The sequence below is a fragment of the Fusarium odoratissimum genome (genome assembly GCF_000260195.1).
Source record: "Fusarium odoratissimum NRRL 54006 unplaced genomic scaffold supercont1.43, whole genome shotgun sequence".
Lineage (NCBI taxonomy): Eukaryota > Fungi > Ascomycota > Sordariomycetes > Hypocreales > Nectriaceae > Fusarium > Fusarium odoratissimum.
Window position 1 is genome coordinate 165,404 of NW_022158724.1, and position 17,076 is coordinate 182,479.

The window sequence follows — 17,076 nt, forward strand, 5'->3', positions numbered from 1 at the left end:
GCCTTTCCTGCCCCATAATGTAATATAACACCATGGGAAGGAAAAGTCTGCCTCAGTCAGCCAACCTAATGTCGTGGAGAGAGGCGAGAGAGGCGATAACTCTTTTGATGGGCTGCCAAAGACGCAATAAAGCTATCGAAGGATGGGTATTAGGATGAGTCAACAAGTAATGAAGGGGCATATTTAGCCTGCCAAGTTTCATAGAGAGAGTATATCTATAGGAGGCAAGAAACTTTGGACCTCTATCCTAAGCAGTGAAAAGACTTGTATAAGTTTTGGTAAATTCAAATAGTCGTTTAGACCAGTTAGTGTTGCTTCTCCAGCTTAAGGCCTGATGTTTTGCTCTCCAGGTATATCAAACACGGATAGTCATGGTACGCCGTTCTAAGTTTATTTGGATCAAGGAACAGAGTACACAGACCTATTAACTGCGATCTGTCGTTTAATTGGGCTAGTGAAAGATCCTAACGCCTTTATAGCGCCGATTCTCCACTGCCAAAGCATTACTGTTTAAAGATCTTGTACCATGGTAACTCCAAGTATGCCCTCCAATTCTAGCAACCATAAGACGGACTAATGCCATCCCATCGAGTAAAGCAATTGCCTATTTCGTAACTGTTGGTCGACAACAAGCTGCATACACGTGACTCATAGGACTTTAGGCAGCAACCCCGCGAGATGTCGTATCATATATATGTACGTCAGCTTTATCTCTAAAGACTCTGAATATTCAATGAGCCTTTCAGTATCAACTTTCATTCTTAATTAGCCATGCCCGGTTACTCAAGTGACCAGTTATTGAAGGATTGGCTATACGCCGTCAAGCAAGACTTCACTACATCTCAAGGGAACCCCTTCCCATATGCCGAGAATGGCAAACAGCAATGGGATGATGAGATCAAGAAGATTACCTTCAAAAGGCAGCCTCATATTGGTTCTGTGAGCAGCAATGGAAAGTATCTTGCTCTTGGAATCGACCATGTCATCCATATCCTCGATACCCAGAGCTGGGATACTATTGCAGTTCTGAGGGGTCATACAAACAAAGTTGATACCCTTGCGTTCAGATCTGGCCGCTCGGATGTGCTGGTCTCGTGTGAAGAGCAGATATACGACGATTTGGGGCATACTGAACCGCCCACGATCATTCTGTGGAACATCGAAGAAGAAAGGTCGGCACCGAGACTGGGTGACGATCAGTTACGAAATGCCAGTCAAGCCGCTCTTTCAGCTGCTGCAGACAAGTTAGCCGAAGCCGGTATCAATCTGAGCAAAGACGAACTCCGCCATCTAGAGCGAACTGTCGGACCTGCTGTCAGTCGCACCGTCTCTAAGCACATCGCGGCGAGTAAAGTGACCATAGAAGGCCGACTACACTCAGCTCATGGGTCTCAAATTTTCAGCCCTTCAGGAAATTGGATGACATATTTGCCTGGAGAGTCACCTATCTCGAATGGGGATGATCCATGGGATATTCAGATCGTTTCCTCGGACGATCTTTCCAAGGGGCTGCTCCTGAAGGGCCATACCGATGCAGTCATGTGGACAGGATGGAGCCCTGATGAATCAGTCTTTGCTTCTGTGTCATGGGACGAGTCTATTCGTATTTGGGATGCTACTACAGGAGAGCAAAAGTACAGATTCAAGACCGAGGGGCAGAACTGGGCTGGTGCTTTCAGTCCCGACTCGAGCTACTTCGCAGCAACGGACGGACTAAGCAACGTATGGATCTATTCCATTGCTGACGGAGAGCAGCACTGGGTCTACAAAGGACATCGTTCTGATCGCTGGAGAAGGACTCTTGCATGGCACCCAACTAACCCGTGGCTTGCTGTAGGTGGAGAGAGCAGTGGCGAGCTACTTCTCCTCGATGTTAGCGAGAAGAAGTTACTGCAGAAACGACTATTCTCTACAGATGCTTGTACAGTGGATAAGGAGTCTCTTGATATGATGAGAGACTTTGTTGGGACGTTGGAAGTGAGGTTCTTTGATGATAGAAACAAGCTTGCGGTTTGGACTTTCGGTGACTGGAGTATTGAAGTGTATGACCTCAAACAGGAAGTCAAATGGCGGTTTGCACGAGGTGGAACAGAAGATGGGCCAAATGCGGGAAAATGGAGGAACGAACATGGTAAGGTTACGAGTAAGGGGGGCTACGAAATGGTAGCTTGGGAGGATCACTCTAAGTGTTCGCTGTTCCTTGCCAGTATCGACTTCGACGCTGTGCGCCTTTGGGAGGTACCGCTGACAACTTGAGTTGCCTTTTGTGTGAATGCATATGAGCCGGTTCAACTCCAGCTATGATGTCGATACTCCGTCCATCCTTGATTCATAATAGGCTACCAGAAGTCCCTGAACAGAAACATGGAGGTTTGACGCTGTTTGGCAGCATTCAGTGGATTTAGTCGAGATGTAGCATAAAATAAGGATGAGCAATCCTGATTTATCTTTTAGTTTTGTTAGTGTTCGCAGAAGTTCCAACTCTGAGCCTGTCGTCTGAGGCTGTCGCTGTTTACAACCTTTCGCTCTGATACCAAATCTTCTCTAATCCGTCTTGCTTCATCTATTCCATATGGATAGTCCACCTTTTGAGTTATTGCATCCCTGATTTCACTAGGAAGGCTATTGAGCGGTTCTGCCTCCCTGAGCTTATCCTTCCACCAATGCTTTTGCTGTGGGGGCACATTGCCTGTCGAGATAATCGGGACGATTGGGTCAACAAGAAACAGAGCGACAATCTTGCGATACCCAGGACGAGTCTGGTCAGCCAACTCAAAAGGTTCAACTCGATGTTGATAGATATTAGGGAAAAACAAGGCTCGGCCTTCTCGTGTCACGACACTCCCGAGATTCTGCATCTTATCCCCTTTAGCTTTAATAGCAAAGATCGCTTCAATACCATCGTGGTCTCCCTGAGAGTAACTGAGCCTATCTCTAAGGTTATCCCTATCCGCCTGAGTACGGAAGGAAAGACGAGACTCGGTGATATTATCGCTGTCATAGTAGAACAGCGCCGTGGCGCAGATATGTTCGTTGAGTTGCCCTTCAACGTGCCACGAGCCACCATCATACGTGGGTTTCTCGGGAGTCAGATGTATGTTTGCCATCTTAACAATGACTTGGATCTGTGAGACCTTATTGAAGAATTCTTCACTTTGGAAGTGGGATGCATCGAGGGGGTATCTTGCATCCTCCAAGGGTTCTGGGCAGTTAATCTTGTGAGTTTCCGACCACCATTTCCAGTTCAACCGCTTGCCCTCTTCAAAGACAGAACTAGTTTCCGAACCACTGTCATAATCCTCGCCGTCTGCGAGCGGCCTATTACTCTGATAGCAGCCATGCATCTTCGCACAGATCTCGGGCACGTTACACGTCCATTTGATTTCGTGAACGGTTCCGAATCTCTTGAACCTGAACTCCTTGCGAGCCGAGCGACAGACGATATCCCAAGCGGGAAGAGATCTCGCAATAAGCTCCTCGATGAGAGAATATATGGCTTTGTATCGGACAGGGTGAAGATTGTTGATGTAGCTCTTGATTCGTGGTCGACCACCTGCCAGGTCAACATCGCATGGAAGCCATTGGTATCGTAGTGATAGAGCTCTCTTATCGTTATCTTCGGTGAAAGATCGAAGGCTATCTGGCATTCTGAGATGCGGCGTTTTGGGCTCAGGGATGACTTTTCCCGAGCCGCAATGATCAAGACACTTGTCTAGCGTTATGTGTTTGTCGGAAATAATTCGAGATCGGCCAAACACCAATGGCCAGAGTGAGGGATGAACAAGGTCCAGAACCTTCTCGTCGCTTCCTGGATGCCAGTCTCGTTGGGACCCGGGAACGTCTTCAAGCAATGCAGCCGCAGCTCTGAGCCTCTGCGTCAACTCGTTGGGAAGAAGCGCGTCAGACTTGATGACACAAGAGGAAGATTCCATCACGGGAATTAGCTTCGTTTGTTCGTAAATCTTAGCCTTGACCGCAAGATCCTTGAAACACTGGAAAGCGTCAGTCAAAAAGTACCATCAGTCAGTCCTGTTGGCACTTACCACGTCTGCCATTTTGCTCGTAAAATCACCATTGTGCTGATAGCTGGCCCATGGCATTTGTAGCGCTTCTTGCTTCCATTTGGAGACAATATCAGTATTCAAGACTTTCTCCCACCAATGCGCCTTGTTTGTGATCTCCTCTTCCAACTTGAGCATGCACACTTCGCGATTCATGAGTGTTCGCGATTTCCAATCTTCCGCATGCAAGCCAAGGAGGAAAGGCTGGCGTTTGTTGTTGTCTATCCCGAAACTCAAGGGGAGACCATATCCTGGAAGCCTGAGAACACCATCTCTCTTCTTAACTCAACGGGGCGGATTAGCATCTCATCTATTTAATTGTCTTATTGAGGCAAGTTTGGAAGATTCTGGACCTACCGCTGTGCCATTCAATAGTCTGTGTAACCAGAAACGCTCGATATCCTCTCTGTGAGAACTGTTGTCTGCGATGTGCTTGCCGAACAGTTCATGGTATCTCGCTTGAACTTCCTCCATAGTGGGCATAGAATCCTCAAATTCGTCAATCCAGGCAATCAATTGAGCGATTTCTTGGTTGATGACAAGTTCTTCATCATCGCCCCCATCCTCATAGTCCGAGTCTTCCCACTCTTCGAAAATGCGAGTGTATACGTACTGCTCACCTACCTTTTGAAGCGAGTAGCGATGCATCTTGAAGTCTGGCGGAGCTTTTGTGAGATAAGTGATAGAAAACTGTCCTCACGATTGTTGATTTCATTTGTACCGTCGCTTCTGGCCTACCTACGCATGGACAACTCTGCGCTTTGACCAGGCACGGCTCAACCCATCCGAATACACTCGTTACATCGAATGAAGGAAATGAAACAAATCAATTACTCCCGTAGTTCAGCATGCTGCTAGGATAGCAAGATTACCAAGCCTGTATATTCAAAGACTGGACTGTTGAGTCAGTCATGAGCGACTTCATCTTAGGACACGAGTCAGAGTGCTCTGTGGCTATGCTGAAGCACAGCACATTGGGCCTTCGGAGAGGCGGGGAACTTTCGACATAAATCCCAGGTGCCAAAATAAATTGGTCCAAATGCCTGCAAATATATACTAAACTTGCCCAAGTCTTTTCGTCACTCAGAATAGAGACCTGAGCGGGCTAACATTTGCTCCGCTCCGTCGGACATCCACTGCTGACTGTGCCAGATCATCCAACTACTTTCCTTATTACGGCAAAGCTTCGAAGCAACTTGTCCACTCGTTTTTGGCGCATTTGTGGAGACTTTTGCACTGAAGATCAGGCTCGCGACAGAGCCAGCGAAACGCGAGGTTCTTTAACGGACAATGCTGATTGGCCACAGGGCCCCGAGAATCGAGCGAGATGAGCTTCAAGGCTGAAGTTGATGATGGGGATTGCGAATACAGCGAAGGCGAGCTCAAGGCTTCAATTGAAGATCAAGCCAATATATATAAATGATGGAAAAACCTTCAGTTCATTTCTGATTCATCATCACTCAATCAGTATACAAAGCATTCACTCAACACATCAATCTAATTTGACATCACCCTCCAACATCTAATTACCAACACAATGGCTACTCATACCATCCGCAAAGTCGTCTATTCTGCCTATGGCGACCCCTCCAACGTGAGCGTCGTCACAGCTCAAATCCCCCATCCAGCAAAGAACGAAGTCCAAGTCGATGTCATCTACTCAGGTTTCTCTGGCGCCGACATCCAAATGCGACTTGGCACATACCCCATGCAAAAGGCGGCACCTTTGACACCCGGCTACTGCTTCGTTGGTCGCGTCAGCACTAATGGGGACAAGTCCTCCAAATTCCGCCCTGGTCAGCTCGTTGGCGCTCTTAGCGTGTACGACGCTGAAGCTCAGAAGATCAATATCCTTGAAAAGTACTTGATCGCTATTCCTGAGCGGGTTGATATGCAACAGGCGGTCGCTGCTTTTCTTGATTGGAACACTGCTTATGGTCTTGTTCATCGAGCGACCAATTTGGTCGGTAAAGGCCAGCGCGTCTTCGTTCATTCCATTAGTGGAGCTGTAGGCTATGCCATTATGACTTTGTGCCTGCTGGAGGGCGCTGAGGTTTACGGTACTGCCTCAGAGCGCAACCATGAGTCGCTTCGCCAGCTGGGAGTAACACCCTTCACCTACGCCAACAAGAACTGGGTCAGCGAAATGAAGCAGCGTGGTGGTGCACACGTAGTCTATGACCCCATTGGCTTTGAGCACTACAATGATTCATGGGACATTCTCATCACCAACGAGCCCTCGCGTCTTGTCGGTTTCGGTGGTAACATGAACATTCTCCAGGGAGATGACGCCAAACCGCGATCACAGTATGTCGGAATGGCCAAACTTCTGGCCAAGAACGGCTGCTTATTTACCAAGAGAAGCACATCATTCTACTACATTGACCGCGATCGCGCGACATTCATGGAAGATCTTCAGGCCGTCATGAATCTTCTCATCGACGAAAAGGTTCAGGTACCGATCAAGAAGGTGTGGGATCTGGAGAATGTGCGGGAGCCCCATGAGACTTGGGGTAAGGTCCCTGGAATGGGATCATGCTTGATCCGTGTCGACCCCAATGCTCCTTGAGTAGGCAAGATTGGTGGAGGATTGTAGGCGACTGTTCATCATTTGGTTCAAAGCATATTCTTGATAGATTACCATGTATTCAAATAATTATTCTTGTATCATTTGTCGATCCTCGATCCTCGATCCTCCACTATGATTTTAATATTTAAGCGTTCTTTGAGTAAAGGCTTCTGTACGTCAATGGCGCTCAAATAGTGATGGTCCTGAGCCACTGTTCCAGGCGTCTTAGCACTGTAGAGCCTCGCATGGATTGCTCTTTACGGACCCGGAGGCTTCAAACTTCACTAGCTACTCTCCACGACAAGAGTTTAGCTGAACAGAATAACTAATCACTGGTTTGACTTGCAGATCACGACAAGACCAAAACAGACTTGCTTACTAGCTATCAGAATTACCGCCGCCAAATACTTGTAGCGCCTCGAATGAGCTTCCATTTTGGGCCTTCTCACCAAGCATGGGCGACACCATGGACAACCGACTAGTTTCATTAGTAAGTCGCGAAGCTATATAAATCCCTTTCTATCAACCAGAAGCTCGACATGAATGCACAGCATCACACTCTTCTCGAAGAACTAAGAAGTTGATTATCTTTTCAATGGCAGGCTTCAACGCAGTCCTCTTGATCACAGGGGCCTGGCACGTCCCTGAGCACTACAAAAAGCTCATTCATGAGCTGGAGAGACATGGTATAAGAGTCATCTGTGAGCGCCTTCCAACAAACAATAACGCTGTGCCGCCAAACAAAACAATCCAAGATGACATCGACTTCATCAAAGACATCGTCTCCAAAGAGGTTGCTGCAGGCACGCATCTCACTGTCATTGGCCATTCGTGGGGAGGCATGCTTGCTTCTACAGCTTTGGCGAGCTTTGCTGTTTCGCCTGAGTCAAAAGAAGGGGGTGTCACTGACATGATATTCATCGCCGCCTTTGTTCCTTCGGAAAATGATTCATTGGCCGGCCTCTTCGGTGGAAAGCTGCCTCCTGCGCTTGTTCCTAAATCTGATGGGACTCTTGTGCCGACTGATCCCATTCATCTTTTCTACCATGACCTGCCGGAGGAGGAAGCTCAATGGGCCAAGAATACAATGGTTGCCCATGGTACGGATGTTCAATACGCTCCTATCAATTGCGAGAAAGTGGCATGGCATGTTGTTCCACTGACGTACATCATTTGTGAGGAGGATCAAGGATTGCTCAGCTTTTTGCAGGAGGGTATGATTGAGAAGGTTGAAGAACAGGGGGTCATCGTTCAGAAGTATCGTTTGCCTTCCTCTCATAGCCCCTTCCTGAGTATGCCCAAAAAGCTTGCCGACATCGTGTTGGAGGTCATGAACTCACGATAAATGTCAAGAATTGTACTTCACCACCATGCTCGGTTTAACATCAGTCCGTCAGTTACAAGCATATTGCAGTAAATTTAGCATACCATCACTTAATATTCGTTCTAGAAATCTTATTTTCAGATCACTGGCTTCCCAACCTATTCTGATTTCTGAAAGTACGAGCAATGTCACAGTCACCTGCTGGTCTTTGAGTTAAGAACACGAGAACACACAGTGAGATTTAAAGGGCTTAATAATAGCATCTACGTTCGTAAGTAGCATCTGGCCCATTACGCAGAGAACCAAAGTCTTGAATGTGCTGGCTTGATGTATTTCACTGGGATGTTAGAGGATTTGATGATAAGTAACAAACAGCAACTTCATTCGTACTATATTCTGGGGACAGTATAACATAGTAGCAGCAAAAGGTAGAAGAGTATGTTTGGATGACAGGCATTGCTTCGGTGGCCTTTGTTCCACCTTGCAAGAGCCGAACAAGCATGGGAGTGTCTGGAGAACAGCCCCACGGATTCGTGGAGTCATCAAGCAACCAGCAATGGCTTCACAGAAAAACGAACAACAACATATAGTAAATTCCATTGGGAAAACGAATATAAATATACTTCACCTGCCCATAGAACTGAAATAACTCTCATTTCAATACCGCCCTAGCTGGTACAGCAAAGTTATCCTCAACTTCTAGCAAGTCACTCCAGCAAACTCACAATCACACACCGAAACCTTCACCCGATATGTGCCACACCGTCTACGGTGCACTCGAGTGCCGGCACTACAACAAGACCAAGTTTACAGGTGAGCAGACCTTCCGAAAGTGCCAGCGTGCCCTCATTTAGCGCAAATACCCTGAGCGATGCATGCCTGAATGGGAGTGTGCACAGACCTTTAGCACTCTTTACAAGCTCTTCGTGTGGAAGGAGTACCATAATAAAATGAATCAGCGAAGGGAACAAGACCTCCTCCTCCTCATAAAGGAAGGTGATGATACATACAGTTACTGGTACGAAACTGGAGGGCCCACCAACTGCAGCGTGTCCCGCCTCTGAGCAAACTGATACGGGGCAATAAAGGCAGTTTAGTGAACAGCAGTAGAAGATGCAGCAGGGGATGATGTTGACAAGCTCGAGGCAGTCAAGTTAAGGAGAGAGGCAAGTGGATGCTGGAGCATGCCAATTCTGGCTGGAGAGAAAAGCTTCTTCGAGTTACAGAGAGGTCAAGGGACGAGAGGGGATGAAAGGCAACAGAAAAGCATTGAAGGAAAAGTGGAGGGAAAGGTAGTTAGATTGCAATCAGAATTCTATTTGCAGTATCATTCTTGTCATCATTATGGCTGCCCACATAGCCTAATTTCCACTTATTAACCAGGAATCTATAGTTCTGGCTCACATCAAGTTATTCGCAAAGTGACCCGGGTCGCTTCGATGTCGCGAGGTTGTAGCTCAATGCCTCAACCTAGGTAGTCTACGTCTTGTACCAGCAACCATTCCTTTCGGTGTTACAAGAGTGTAAATTAAGAAGCAAATACAAGGAACATGAAGATTTAACAAATTGAATCATAAGTCATAACCCTACGGAGTTGTAATGGCTGAACAGAACCTTGGACCATGCCATTACTAACTCAGTGACACGACAGCACCAAGCAAGACCGAAAGCCGCTCGAATTGTAAGATCTACGTAGCGAACGACTGTTCTTTGAGATACTGCGTACGAAACATGAAATACAAGGTAATAATACAATCTAGGCATAATCTCTTGTATTACTGAGTAATTCCACTGCCCTTCGCCCAGTTGAAACCACACATTCCCCATAATGATAAGGCGAGACGAATACATAGCTCTGGCGCCCACAGGAACCAGTTCAAACGATTGCAGCAATGCAAGGTCAGCTATCATTCGCTACTGCTCCCGCTGCCGTTCTGTAATCGGGAGGCAGAGCTCCGCCTTGCTGGTTATGTGGTTGCAAGGGAGTTCGAAGCGCTGTGCGGTATGTCGGAACTTTACTGAGCTCAGCAAGTTCTTCTGAATCCGTAGACACAGTTTCAGATGAGCTGCGCGATGGATCGTGACTCTGACTTGACTGTGACGGTTCAAACGTGTTGGAGCTCTCGTATGTCTGGCTCTCATTCGAGTCTGTGTGATGAGGAGTGCTGGTACCAGACCCTTCTCCCTCACCTTGATGGGGGCCTTGGCCAGGGATTTGCCAGTCCTCTAGACTGTCATATAGCTGATCTAAAATATGCTCACCATACACTGGTGGGCCTATTAGCTCGCTTGGTGGTCCTTGTGTACTAGGGGCTTGGTCTATCAAGTTGCCTTGGTCGTCAAGAGTGATGGACGGTGAAATGAAGATATTTACCGGAATGCCCAAGTCAAGCTTAGAAGTTAGTCCTTGCGCTGCGTGTCCTCAACAAGGTTGACTTACATGGGAGACATGCCCATCCTGATTCCGAATAGGAATGTGTATCTTGAGTTTATGGTAGACCCTGATCCCTTGTGCGTCTATGTCCTGAATGCATTCGCTGAGTCTCTTCGGTAGTTGCAGCGTCTTCTTCATGACCCATCCCTCTTGACCCGTTTCCTCTATAGTGTCCTGCCAGTATTGCTCTCTTGACATCTCGAAGTCCCATTGGGAAATCTCGCGCTTGCTTTTGTGTTCTCTTGTATAGATGTAGTGTCTGCTATGCATGCTGAACTCCTGAAACTCCACCAAAGTTGCGACGATCCTTTCAATTTCGAGCCCTTTGACCAGTGGTGTAAATCGTGTTTCGAGAACAATGGACCCTCCAAACACAGCAGCTTTTGTCGGTATGGAGACAGAGTAGTCGACTTTGTTGATCCATGTCTGCTCAACGCTCATATTATGCATAAACTCCAAGGCAGTCGGCGCAAACGTGCGGATAATTCGAAGCTTCTTGCTGCAGCTGATATGTCTAGCAAGCTTGCCTCTGCAGATAGTTGCTCTCAAACCATACGTGATGGAAGCATCCCGGATCCCCTCAAGGCTCTCGGAAGTATCTCCCGCCATCATCAGTTCGAAGGGCCATTCGTAGTTGCCCGCTGGTAGAGTGACGCTCTTGCCACCAGTTTCCATCAATGAGGGCCATTTGTGCTTCATGATACTCGTGTTATGGGCCACGCCGGGATCGTTGAGCCACGCATGGCGTACAGTACCATCAAGACGTAGTCTGACTTCCTCGAGCTTGAGCGGCGACTGTAAGCATAAGACTACGACGCCCTTGAGTAGTTGATCTGTTGATTCATATCGGCTACCCCAAAAGACGACAAATTCCCGTTCAAGTCTGATAACGAGTCAATCATAGCCGAAATATTGTTTTGTCAGGATACATACCTGATCTCGAAGAGGGAATATGGTGTTGATGCTACGCCACTGAAAGCAGCAGCGAGAGGCTGGTTATTGTGTTGGTTCGTCGACGAGGCCTGCATGATGCTGACAGACGCCTATGCAAGGTTTCAAAGAGTTAGTACATTTCTCCAAAAATGAGGCTGAAAGATTTTCGTAATTAAAGAACATGTTTCCCCCAAGCTGTAATTTCGTTGGGGCAGTTGACAGGTATATCTCTGAACCTCGGCATCCGCGTGAGCCGATAGACGATAAGAGTTTAGCTGGCCATGAGCTGATCTGACGATGCAATTTAGTCCGGCACGGAACGATCGGCGACTAAATCAGCCCGATGCATCAACATTCCATTCGTCCCGTGACACGGCACATCTTTTGTTGTCTTTACCCGCTGAGGTTTAGGCTGCGAAGCCAAAAGTACCTGGATTTGCATGTGATGGGATCCGCACTTACACCGCGTGTCTTGTTGTGATTCCAGAACATTTATGCATGAGAACCTTGTTTTTAATTACATCTGAAGTCTCCACATTATTTCCGCAATAAAGAAAACCATGTGAAGAGTATTTATGGACTGAAAACTGGCTGCATGTGCCTTCGAGGTCTGCTTCAGCTACTATGATCATATGAAGAGCTTGACACGTCACTCACTAACGCATAAGCTTACTGTGTTGCATCTTGTCTTATCATGTATAACGTCATCCACAAGAAAGTGTAATAGAGCTGATTCAATATGGTACGTCTTCGTGCAGGAGCCTCATAAATTGCTGGTTACTGTGAAACCAATCCCCGATCTGGAACGACGTATCGTATTCGGTACCGATTGCATCAGTCGCAGCAATTTCATCCACAGTATTTACTGCCTCGGGATCAATCATCGTAAAGTCGGTTGAGCTTGATAGAGATTCGCTCGTGTGTGACAGCTCGGGGCATGCTTTGGCGCTAAGTCGGGCGGCTTTGCTGAGAAGTTCATACAGTCGATGGGGATGCGTCGCTGGCTCTGACTGGCTAGACTCTGGCTTAAACGATGATGCGAATCTGTCTAGGCGGTCAAAGTCCTCCACAATTGAGTATCGCACTGCATGGGTGAAGACGATGCTGAATGGAAAGAACGGTGTATGCAAGATAGCCCTGTCAAGAAGTCAGCTGACGGTAGAAAACGCGGCTGAAGAATAGTCTGCTCACCAATTTATATATCTCCGGATCAATAGAGGATCTTTGCAGCCGTTGACAAGTTTCATGCACTGGTCATGCAAGTCTAAAGTGTTGCGAGCAACAGTGAGACAGCTTTCATGGACCTCCATACCTTGAGAGCCAGGTAGCACCCTGAGGACCATGGCCGTCAAAGCTGACTGGCAAACAAGATCGCAATGGAGGTATATGACTTTCATAGGGTCATCATTCATATCTCTTCTCTCCGTCAAAGCTTGCTACATATCATGTTAGTCACCCAGACGAGGTAGAAGGAGCAGCACGTACTGCGATTTCGTGATGGGTCTCATCTATAATCGACTGTAGCTCCTGTGAAAGACTACCAGCTACCTCGCAACGGTTAGCGTTCGATGTGGTCAAGCCCTCAGGGCTATATAGCTGGTCATATGCCTTTCCCTGTATCCGCCCGAGACGAATGGATCGATGCTGATTTTCCTGGCGGGTCAACGATACTTCAGAGTCGCGAACACCAGAGCATCGTCCCAGTCTCAATGAAAGACCTTTTTCATATGCGTAAACGACCCAGAACAGGTCAGACTGAATATGTTGAAGGCCATCTTTAGGCGAGTCAAGCCGATGGTAGCCCAGCGTCTGGCATAGTGTCATTGCAGTTGAGATCAGGGTCCACGACTGTGATGCTCGACTTTCCTCGACGAAGTAAATTGCCTTACGAAAGTTAGCTTTCGTCTTGGAGGCACAGTTGATGTGAGCATACCCCAAGAGCAAGCGCGGCGATTAGCTCCATGCATGGTGTCGCCAACAGAGTCAGTTTCGTAAGGCCGTTGCCAACTTTGGATCGGTAAAAGCGACAATATTCTTGTGTCTTCGCATCTCCGTGAATGACTGCATATTCAGCAAAAACGTAGGATAAGAAACTATTCGCGATAATAAACTCAGCCTCAGTATGATCTTCGACGCGGAAATAGACCTTGTTGCATATGTCTAGAAAGACATCGAGCGGAAGGAAGCGGCATATCCAGACTACTCTATAATCTCTCGAGTGATCTATATTAACATTGTCAGCATGGATAGACAGAAGCATGCGTTGACATACCTTTGACCCATCGCAGAATTTCCACGATGGCTTCCAATGGGGGCTTCGGGATACTTTCTGGTGGCTCATGAGGCTTTTTCTGTTGGCTTCGAGTCATCCGAGTGCTCTCCAAAGCATTGGCAAGACTCTTCAACGAAGAAATGGTGCTGCTCCATTCGGTGTCTGCTTGAACTGAGCCATTGTCCTGGATAATGGATTGAACAAAGTCTATGATATGGGCGGAGTAATCCCAGCGAGGAAGCGGAGCAGCTGTAGCAGGGGGTCGGAGCTTCTCCGAATTGTTAGCTTCAGCTGGACTTGAAGATATAGAAGCCGAATGATGTTGCTCGTGTGATGTTTGAGCTGATGCGATTCTGTTCAGGTCGAGTCCTGCCAGCAGAGACTTGATGCTACTGACATCACGAGAAATGTCATCAATCTTTCGCTCACTGTTTCGGATTAATTAGGTCTAGAACACCACAACCATGGGGACCCTAAATACTATTGTTCAGAGACCAAGACTCTCTGCCTGGCAGTGCTTGTCTTAGGTGCGATCCTGCTGTGAGTGCAGTCGACGCGGGCTGATACGCAGTTAGAACAAGGCGTTGCTCTATCACATCCGATCTGAGAAATCTTAGTAGACGCCAATCATATTGTAGATTAAAGGTACCTTTCTTGCTCGGCATTGATCGCACTAACAAGCATGTCAGTCAATGACTCTTTTCAGTGAACAGTAATTGGGAGATTTGTATGGGTCCATACCGAGCGGCGGCTGATCGCAGGGCGGTCGAAGCCTCTCTTCTCCGCCGGAGATGCGCGGGATTCCATATTGATTAGTTGGTCGGTAGAAGTTTGTCATTGACAGAGACTCCCATTATAATGATGTTGAAGAGGGGACTGCCGATGACAAACCTCCCGGAAACGCGCGGATTTCCAGGTATTGGTCAGTTTGTGGAGTCAGCCGAGCCAATCACAATTGCCAAATCCACCTCTTGATGTCAGAAGGATTACCTTTGGCATGGAGATGGGTATCTTAAGATTGAGAGATAATTACTATAAATGAATGTCTTTTGCTCAAGAGAAACTATCCAGAAGTAAGGTGAAGCTTATAGCACAACAACATTCGATTTATTACATTACATTATCTTCTCAGTATCATGCCTCACAACGTCCTTGTCACTGGAGCCGCTGGCTACATGTAAGTGAGCCATCTTGATCGATCTCTCCTTTGCTAACTATAAACAGCGGTGGCTCTGTTATCGCCGATATTATTTCTCGTACCGATGAGACGTTGAAGGCCGTCAACATTTTTGCGGCTGCTCGAAGCCAAGATCAGGTCGATAAGATATCCAAGCTCGACAGAGTCCATGCCTTCTTAGTCGACCTCCAAGACAAGCCTGCTGTGGAATATGCAATTGCCAAATACGAGAGTAAGCTTTCCGTTTATTTTTAAGTTCATAGTATCTGACAGTTCCGTCAGTCGACATCGTCATCCATACAGCTGGAGCCATTTTTCCAGACATGTTGTCAAACCTACTCAGTGGTCTTGGAGATCGCCGCCGAGCTACCGGCAACAAAACATACCTAATCCATGCAAGTTCCTCCTACGTATATCTGGAGTCTTTCTGACACTTTAACAGTCTTCGGTTGCGTCCATGTTCACCGAGGAAGGCGGATGGCCTTTCGGCAAGGTCAAGGACTCTGATCCACTCATCGATAGGCAGAGGGAGCTTGGCCTTGACAACCCCGTTCGAAAGGTAAGCTGGAAACCAATATGAGAGGTGACTGTTCATGCTGACGGAACTTAGACGAACATTGTTCTTGCCGATGAAGGGAAGGCCCAGGGCGTCGAGACTTTTAACATCCCCATCCAGCTCACTTGTAGATATCCTTTACATTGTCCACTCTGTTACATAATACTAATGTTAGCATAGATGGACGTGGAAGTGGCGAGTGCAGAAAGCTCTCTGTCAACATTCCTGCTTTGATTCGGACGAGCATCAAGTTGAAGACGGTCCACAAGTTCGACCAAGACTCGGTAAGAACTTTCCATGATTTGCCTACCAAGAGATTCCTGTCTAACACATGCCAAGACTCCTGGAAATGTGCATATCTCCGATCTTACGGATCTGTACGTTCTCATCCTCAACAAGATCCTGAAAGAGGAGCCCATCGCTGTTGGAACAGACAGATACTTCTTCTCAGTTGCTCATCGCATCAGCTGGTGGAAGATCATGGATAAGATTGCCGAAGGGCTCTACGCCCGTGGTCTTGTCGATGAGCCGACACCAAAGATCTGGCCCAACTATGACGTGGCAGCTGATGCCCTCGGATTTCCACGAAAGTTCATTCGTCCCATGTGCATGCCCAAGTAAGTTTCTCTTGACCTCGAAATGATACAAATGCTGACCAGTCTCAGTGGTGATCTTGAACCGGCGAACGGAACTGCGTTGGGTTGGAGGCCCAAACAGGACAGCGAGCAGAAATGTCTGGATCAGATTGACCAAGAGATCAATGATGTTGAGGAGCTGGATACTGTCAGAATGGGGCTTTTTGACACTCTTATCGCCGAACAGAAATAGTAGATTGCATTCTCCCCTCGTGGAGATGTTTGTCTGAAAATCATCACGTCGCTTTCGGTATAGATTGAGGTTATTATCATAGAAAATGCAACATATGTTCTTTGATAACCATCAATACTGCCACATGTTTCACTATGAATATCTCCTCTCGTAATATGATGTATTAGTATCATTTAAACAGTGCATATGTCAATATGACGCTCATGATACCACTCTTCTGATGAGATCACAGCATTCTGAAGCCATCAACTGGCTATGTCATTGTGGCCAACGATTGGCAACGGCTTCAGTGCCACCACATACCTTTCTAACGTCGATTGACGTCGGCTCTGCATTCCCTTGAGCTTGTGATTCTGGATTAGTTAAAGTGGTGAGATCAGTGCCGATCCTCAGCGGAATGCGGTATGTGAAGAAGTACGTCACCACTGCCTGCCAATCGGCAATCACTGGGCGTCACGTTGTTTAGAGGCAGAGACGGCTTCGAATGGCTGTGCGTGACCAATAGCCATGGCGGCGCCCTGAAAAACTCTTACACGAACCACACGAAAGGACCTGCGACTCAGGTACTAAAAGACTCAAATCAACAAAGTCCCTTGGGCAAACAAAACAGCTTGGCTATTCTGTGTTCCACTTCGATGTTAAGCACTCCTCTTCCGTTCAACAAACTCATCGTTGAGTCTTGGCCAGTGTTCTCGCCCTTGCATCGGGTTCCTGCATCATGCAGGTGATGCAACTAGACCACCACGGACCTTTCCACAAAGTTCATGAAGCCTATAACAACGACGCAAAAGCCCCAGATCGGAGGTGGAACCATACCAAAGACGATCGAGGACCCTTTGCTGTCAAACCTTATCTACCCTTCCGATCTATCAGACCCTCCGGACAAGGAATGCACATGTCGTCTAGCAAAACCTAGCCCCAA

At 47.3% G+C, this 17,076-nt stretch overlaps 7 protein-coding genes across 8 annotated transcripts; 4 read left to right on the forward strand and 3 right to left on the reverse strand.

Moving 5' to 3' along the window:
• The first annotated feature begins 702 nt into the window (after nt 1-702).
• On the forward strand, nt 703-2,604 carry FOIG_14687 (uncharacterized protein). Its single transcript, XM_031215963.1, has one exon. It carries the CDS (start codon nt 772-774, stop codon nt 2,254-2,256), a length of 1,485 nt encoding a protein of 494 aa, XP_031054339.1. The 5' UTR covers nt 703-771; the 3' UTR covers nt 2,257-2,604.
• FOIG_14688 (uncharacterized protein) lies at nt 2,397-4,977 on the reverse strand. The gene is made up of 3 exons (XM_031215964.1): nt 4,419-4,977; nt 4,044-4,340; nt 2,397-3,992 (listed from the first exon to the last, which is right to left on the reverse strand). The coding sequence occupies exons 1-3, from the start codon at nt 4,707-4,709 to the stop codon at nt 2,460-2,462; spliced, it is 2,121 nt and encodes a 706-aa protein (XP_031054340.1). The 5' UTR covers nt 4,710-4,977; the 3' UTR covers nt 2,397-2,459.
• A 790-nt stretch (nt 4,978-5,767) lies between these two features.
• FOIG_14689 (uncharacterized protein) lies at nt 5,768-6,744 on the forward strand (the record flags this gene model as incomplete). Its single annotated transcript, XM_031215965.1, has 1 exon — nt 5,768-6,744. A coding segment is annotated over one exon (863 nt), but the record flags the coding sequence as incomplete, so codon positions are not given.
• Nucleotides 6,745-7,225: 481 nt separating this feature from the next.
• On the forward strand, nt 7,226-7,975 carry FOIG_14690 (uncharacterized protein; the record flags this gene model as incomplete). The annotated part of the gene is made up of 1 exon (XM_031215966.1): nt 7,226-7,975. One exon carries the CDS (start codon nt 7,226-7,228, stop codon nt 7,973-7,975), a length of 750 nt encoding a protein of 249 aa, XP_031054342.1.
• A 1,545-nt stretch (nt 7,976-9,520) lies between these two features.
• On the reverse strand, nt 9,521-11,673 carry FOIG_14691 (uncharacterized protein). 2 transcript variants are annotated; one of them, XM_031215967.1, is made up of 3 exons: nt 11,322-11,673; nt 10,395-11,271; nt 9,521-10,346 (listed from the first exon to the last, which is right to left on the reverse strand). In XM_031215967.1, exons 1-3 carry the CDS (start codon nt 11,414-11,416, stop codon nt 9,855-9,857), a joined length of 1,464 nt encoding a protein of 487 aa, XP_031054343.1. In that variant the 5' UTR covers nt 11,417-11,673; the 3' UTR covers nt 9,521-9,854. The 2 variants fall into 2 exon arrangements, with proteins under 2 accessions (XP_031054343.1, XP_031054344.1); XM_031215968.1 differs by having other exon boundaries at nt 10,395-11,673.
• Nucleotides 11,674-11,826: 153 nt separating this feature from the next.
• On the reverse strand, nt 11,827-14,400 carry FOIG_14692 (uncharacterized protein; the record flags this gene model as incomplete). The annotated part of the gene is made up of 8 exons (XM_031215969.1): nt 11,827-12,458; nt 12,513-12,757; nt 12,807-13,205; nt 13,255-13,544; nt 13,594-14,021; nt 14,075-14,196; nt 14,243-14,266; nt 14,335-14,400. 8 exons carry the CDS (start codon nt 14,398-14,400, stop codon nt 12,056-12,058), a joined length of 1,977 nt encoding a protein of 658 aa, XP_031054345.1. The 3' UTR covers nt 11,827-12,055.
• Nucleotides 14,401-14,729: 329 nt separating this feature from the next.
• Nucleotides 14,730-16,154, forward strand: FOIG_14693 (uncharacterized protein; the record flags this gene model as incomplete). Its single annotated transcript, XM_031215970.1, has 8 exons — nt 14,730-14,770; nt 14,818-15,002; nt 15,053-15,180; nt 15,213-15,329; nt 15,381-15,453; nt 15,507-15,610; nt 15,666-15,943; nt 15,992-16,154. 8 exons carry the CDS (start codon nt 14,730-14,732, stop codon nt 16,152-16,154), a joined length of 1,089 nt encoding a protein of 362 aa, XP_031054346.1.
• Nucleotides 16,155-17,076: the final 922 nt, after the last annotated feature.

Coding starts and splice junctions, on each gene's coding strand:
- FOIG_14687 (XM_031215963.1), top strand. CDS start 772: ATGCCCGGTTACTCAAGTGACCAGTTATTGAAGGATTGGCTATACGCC.
- FOIG_14688 (XM_031215964.1), bottom strand. CDS start 4,709: ATGCATCGCTACTCGCTTCAAAAGGTAGGTGAGCAGTACGTATACACT. Junction 4,341..4,418: donor GACTATTGAATGGCACAGCG/GTAGGTCCAGAA, acceptor CGTTGAGTTAAG/AAGAGAGATGGTGTTCTCAG. Junction 3,993..4,043: donor CGAGCAAAATGGCAGACGTG/GTAAGTGCCAAC, acceptor GACGCTTTCCAG/TGTTTCAAGGATCTTGCGGT.
- FOIG_14691 (XM_031215967.1), bottom strand. CDS start 11,416: ATGCAGGCCTCGTCGACGAACCAACACAATAACCAGCCTCTCGCTGCT. Junction 11,272..11,321: donor TATTCCCTCTTCGAGATCAG/GTATGTATCCTG, acceptor ACTCGTTATCAG/ACTTGAACGGGAATTTGTCG. Junction 10,347..10,394: donor AGGATGGGCATGTCTCCCAT/GTAAGTCAACCT, acceptor CTAACTTCTAAG/CTTGACTTGGGCATTCCGGT.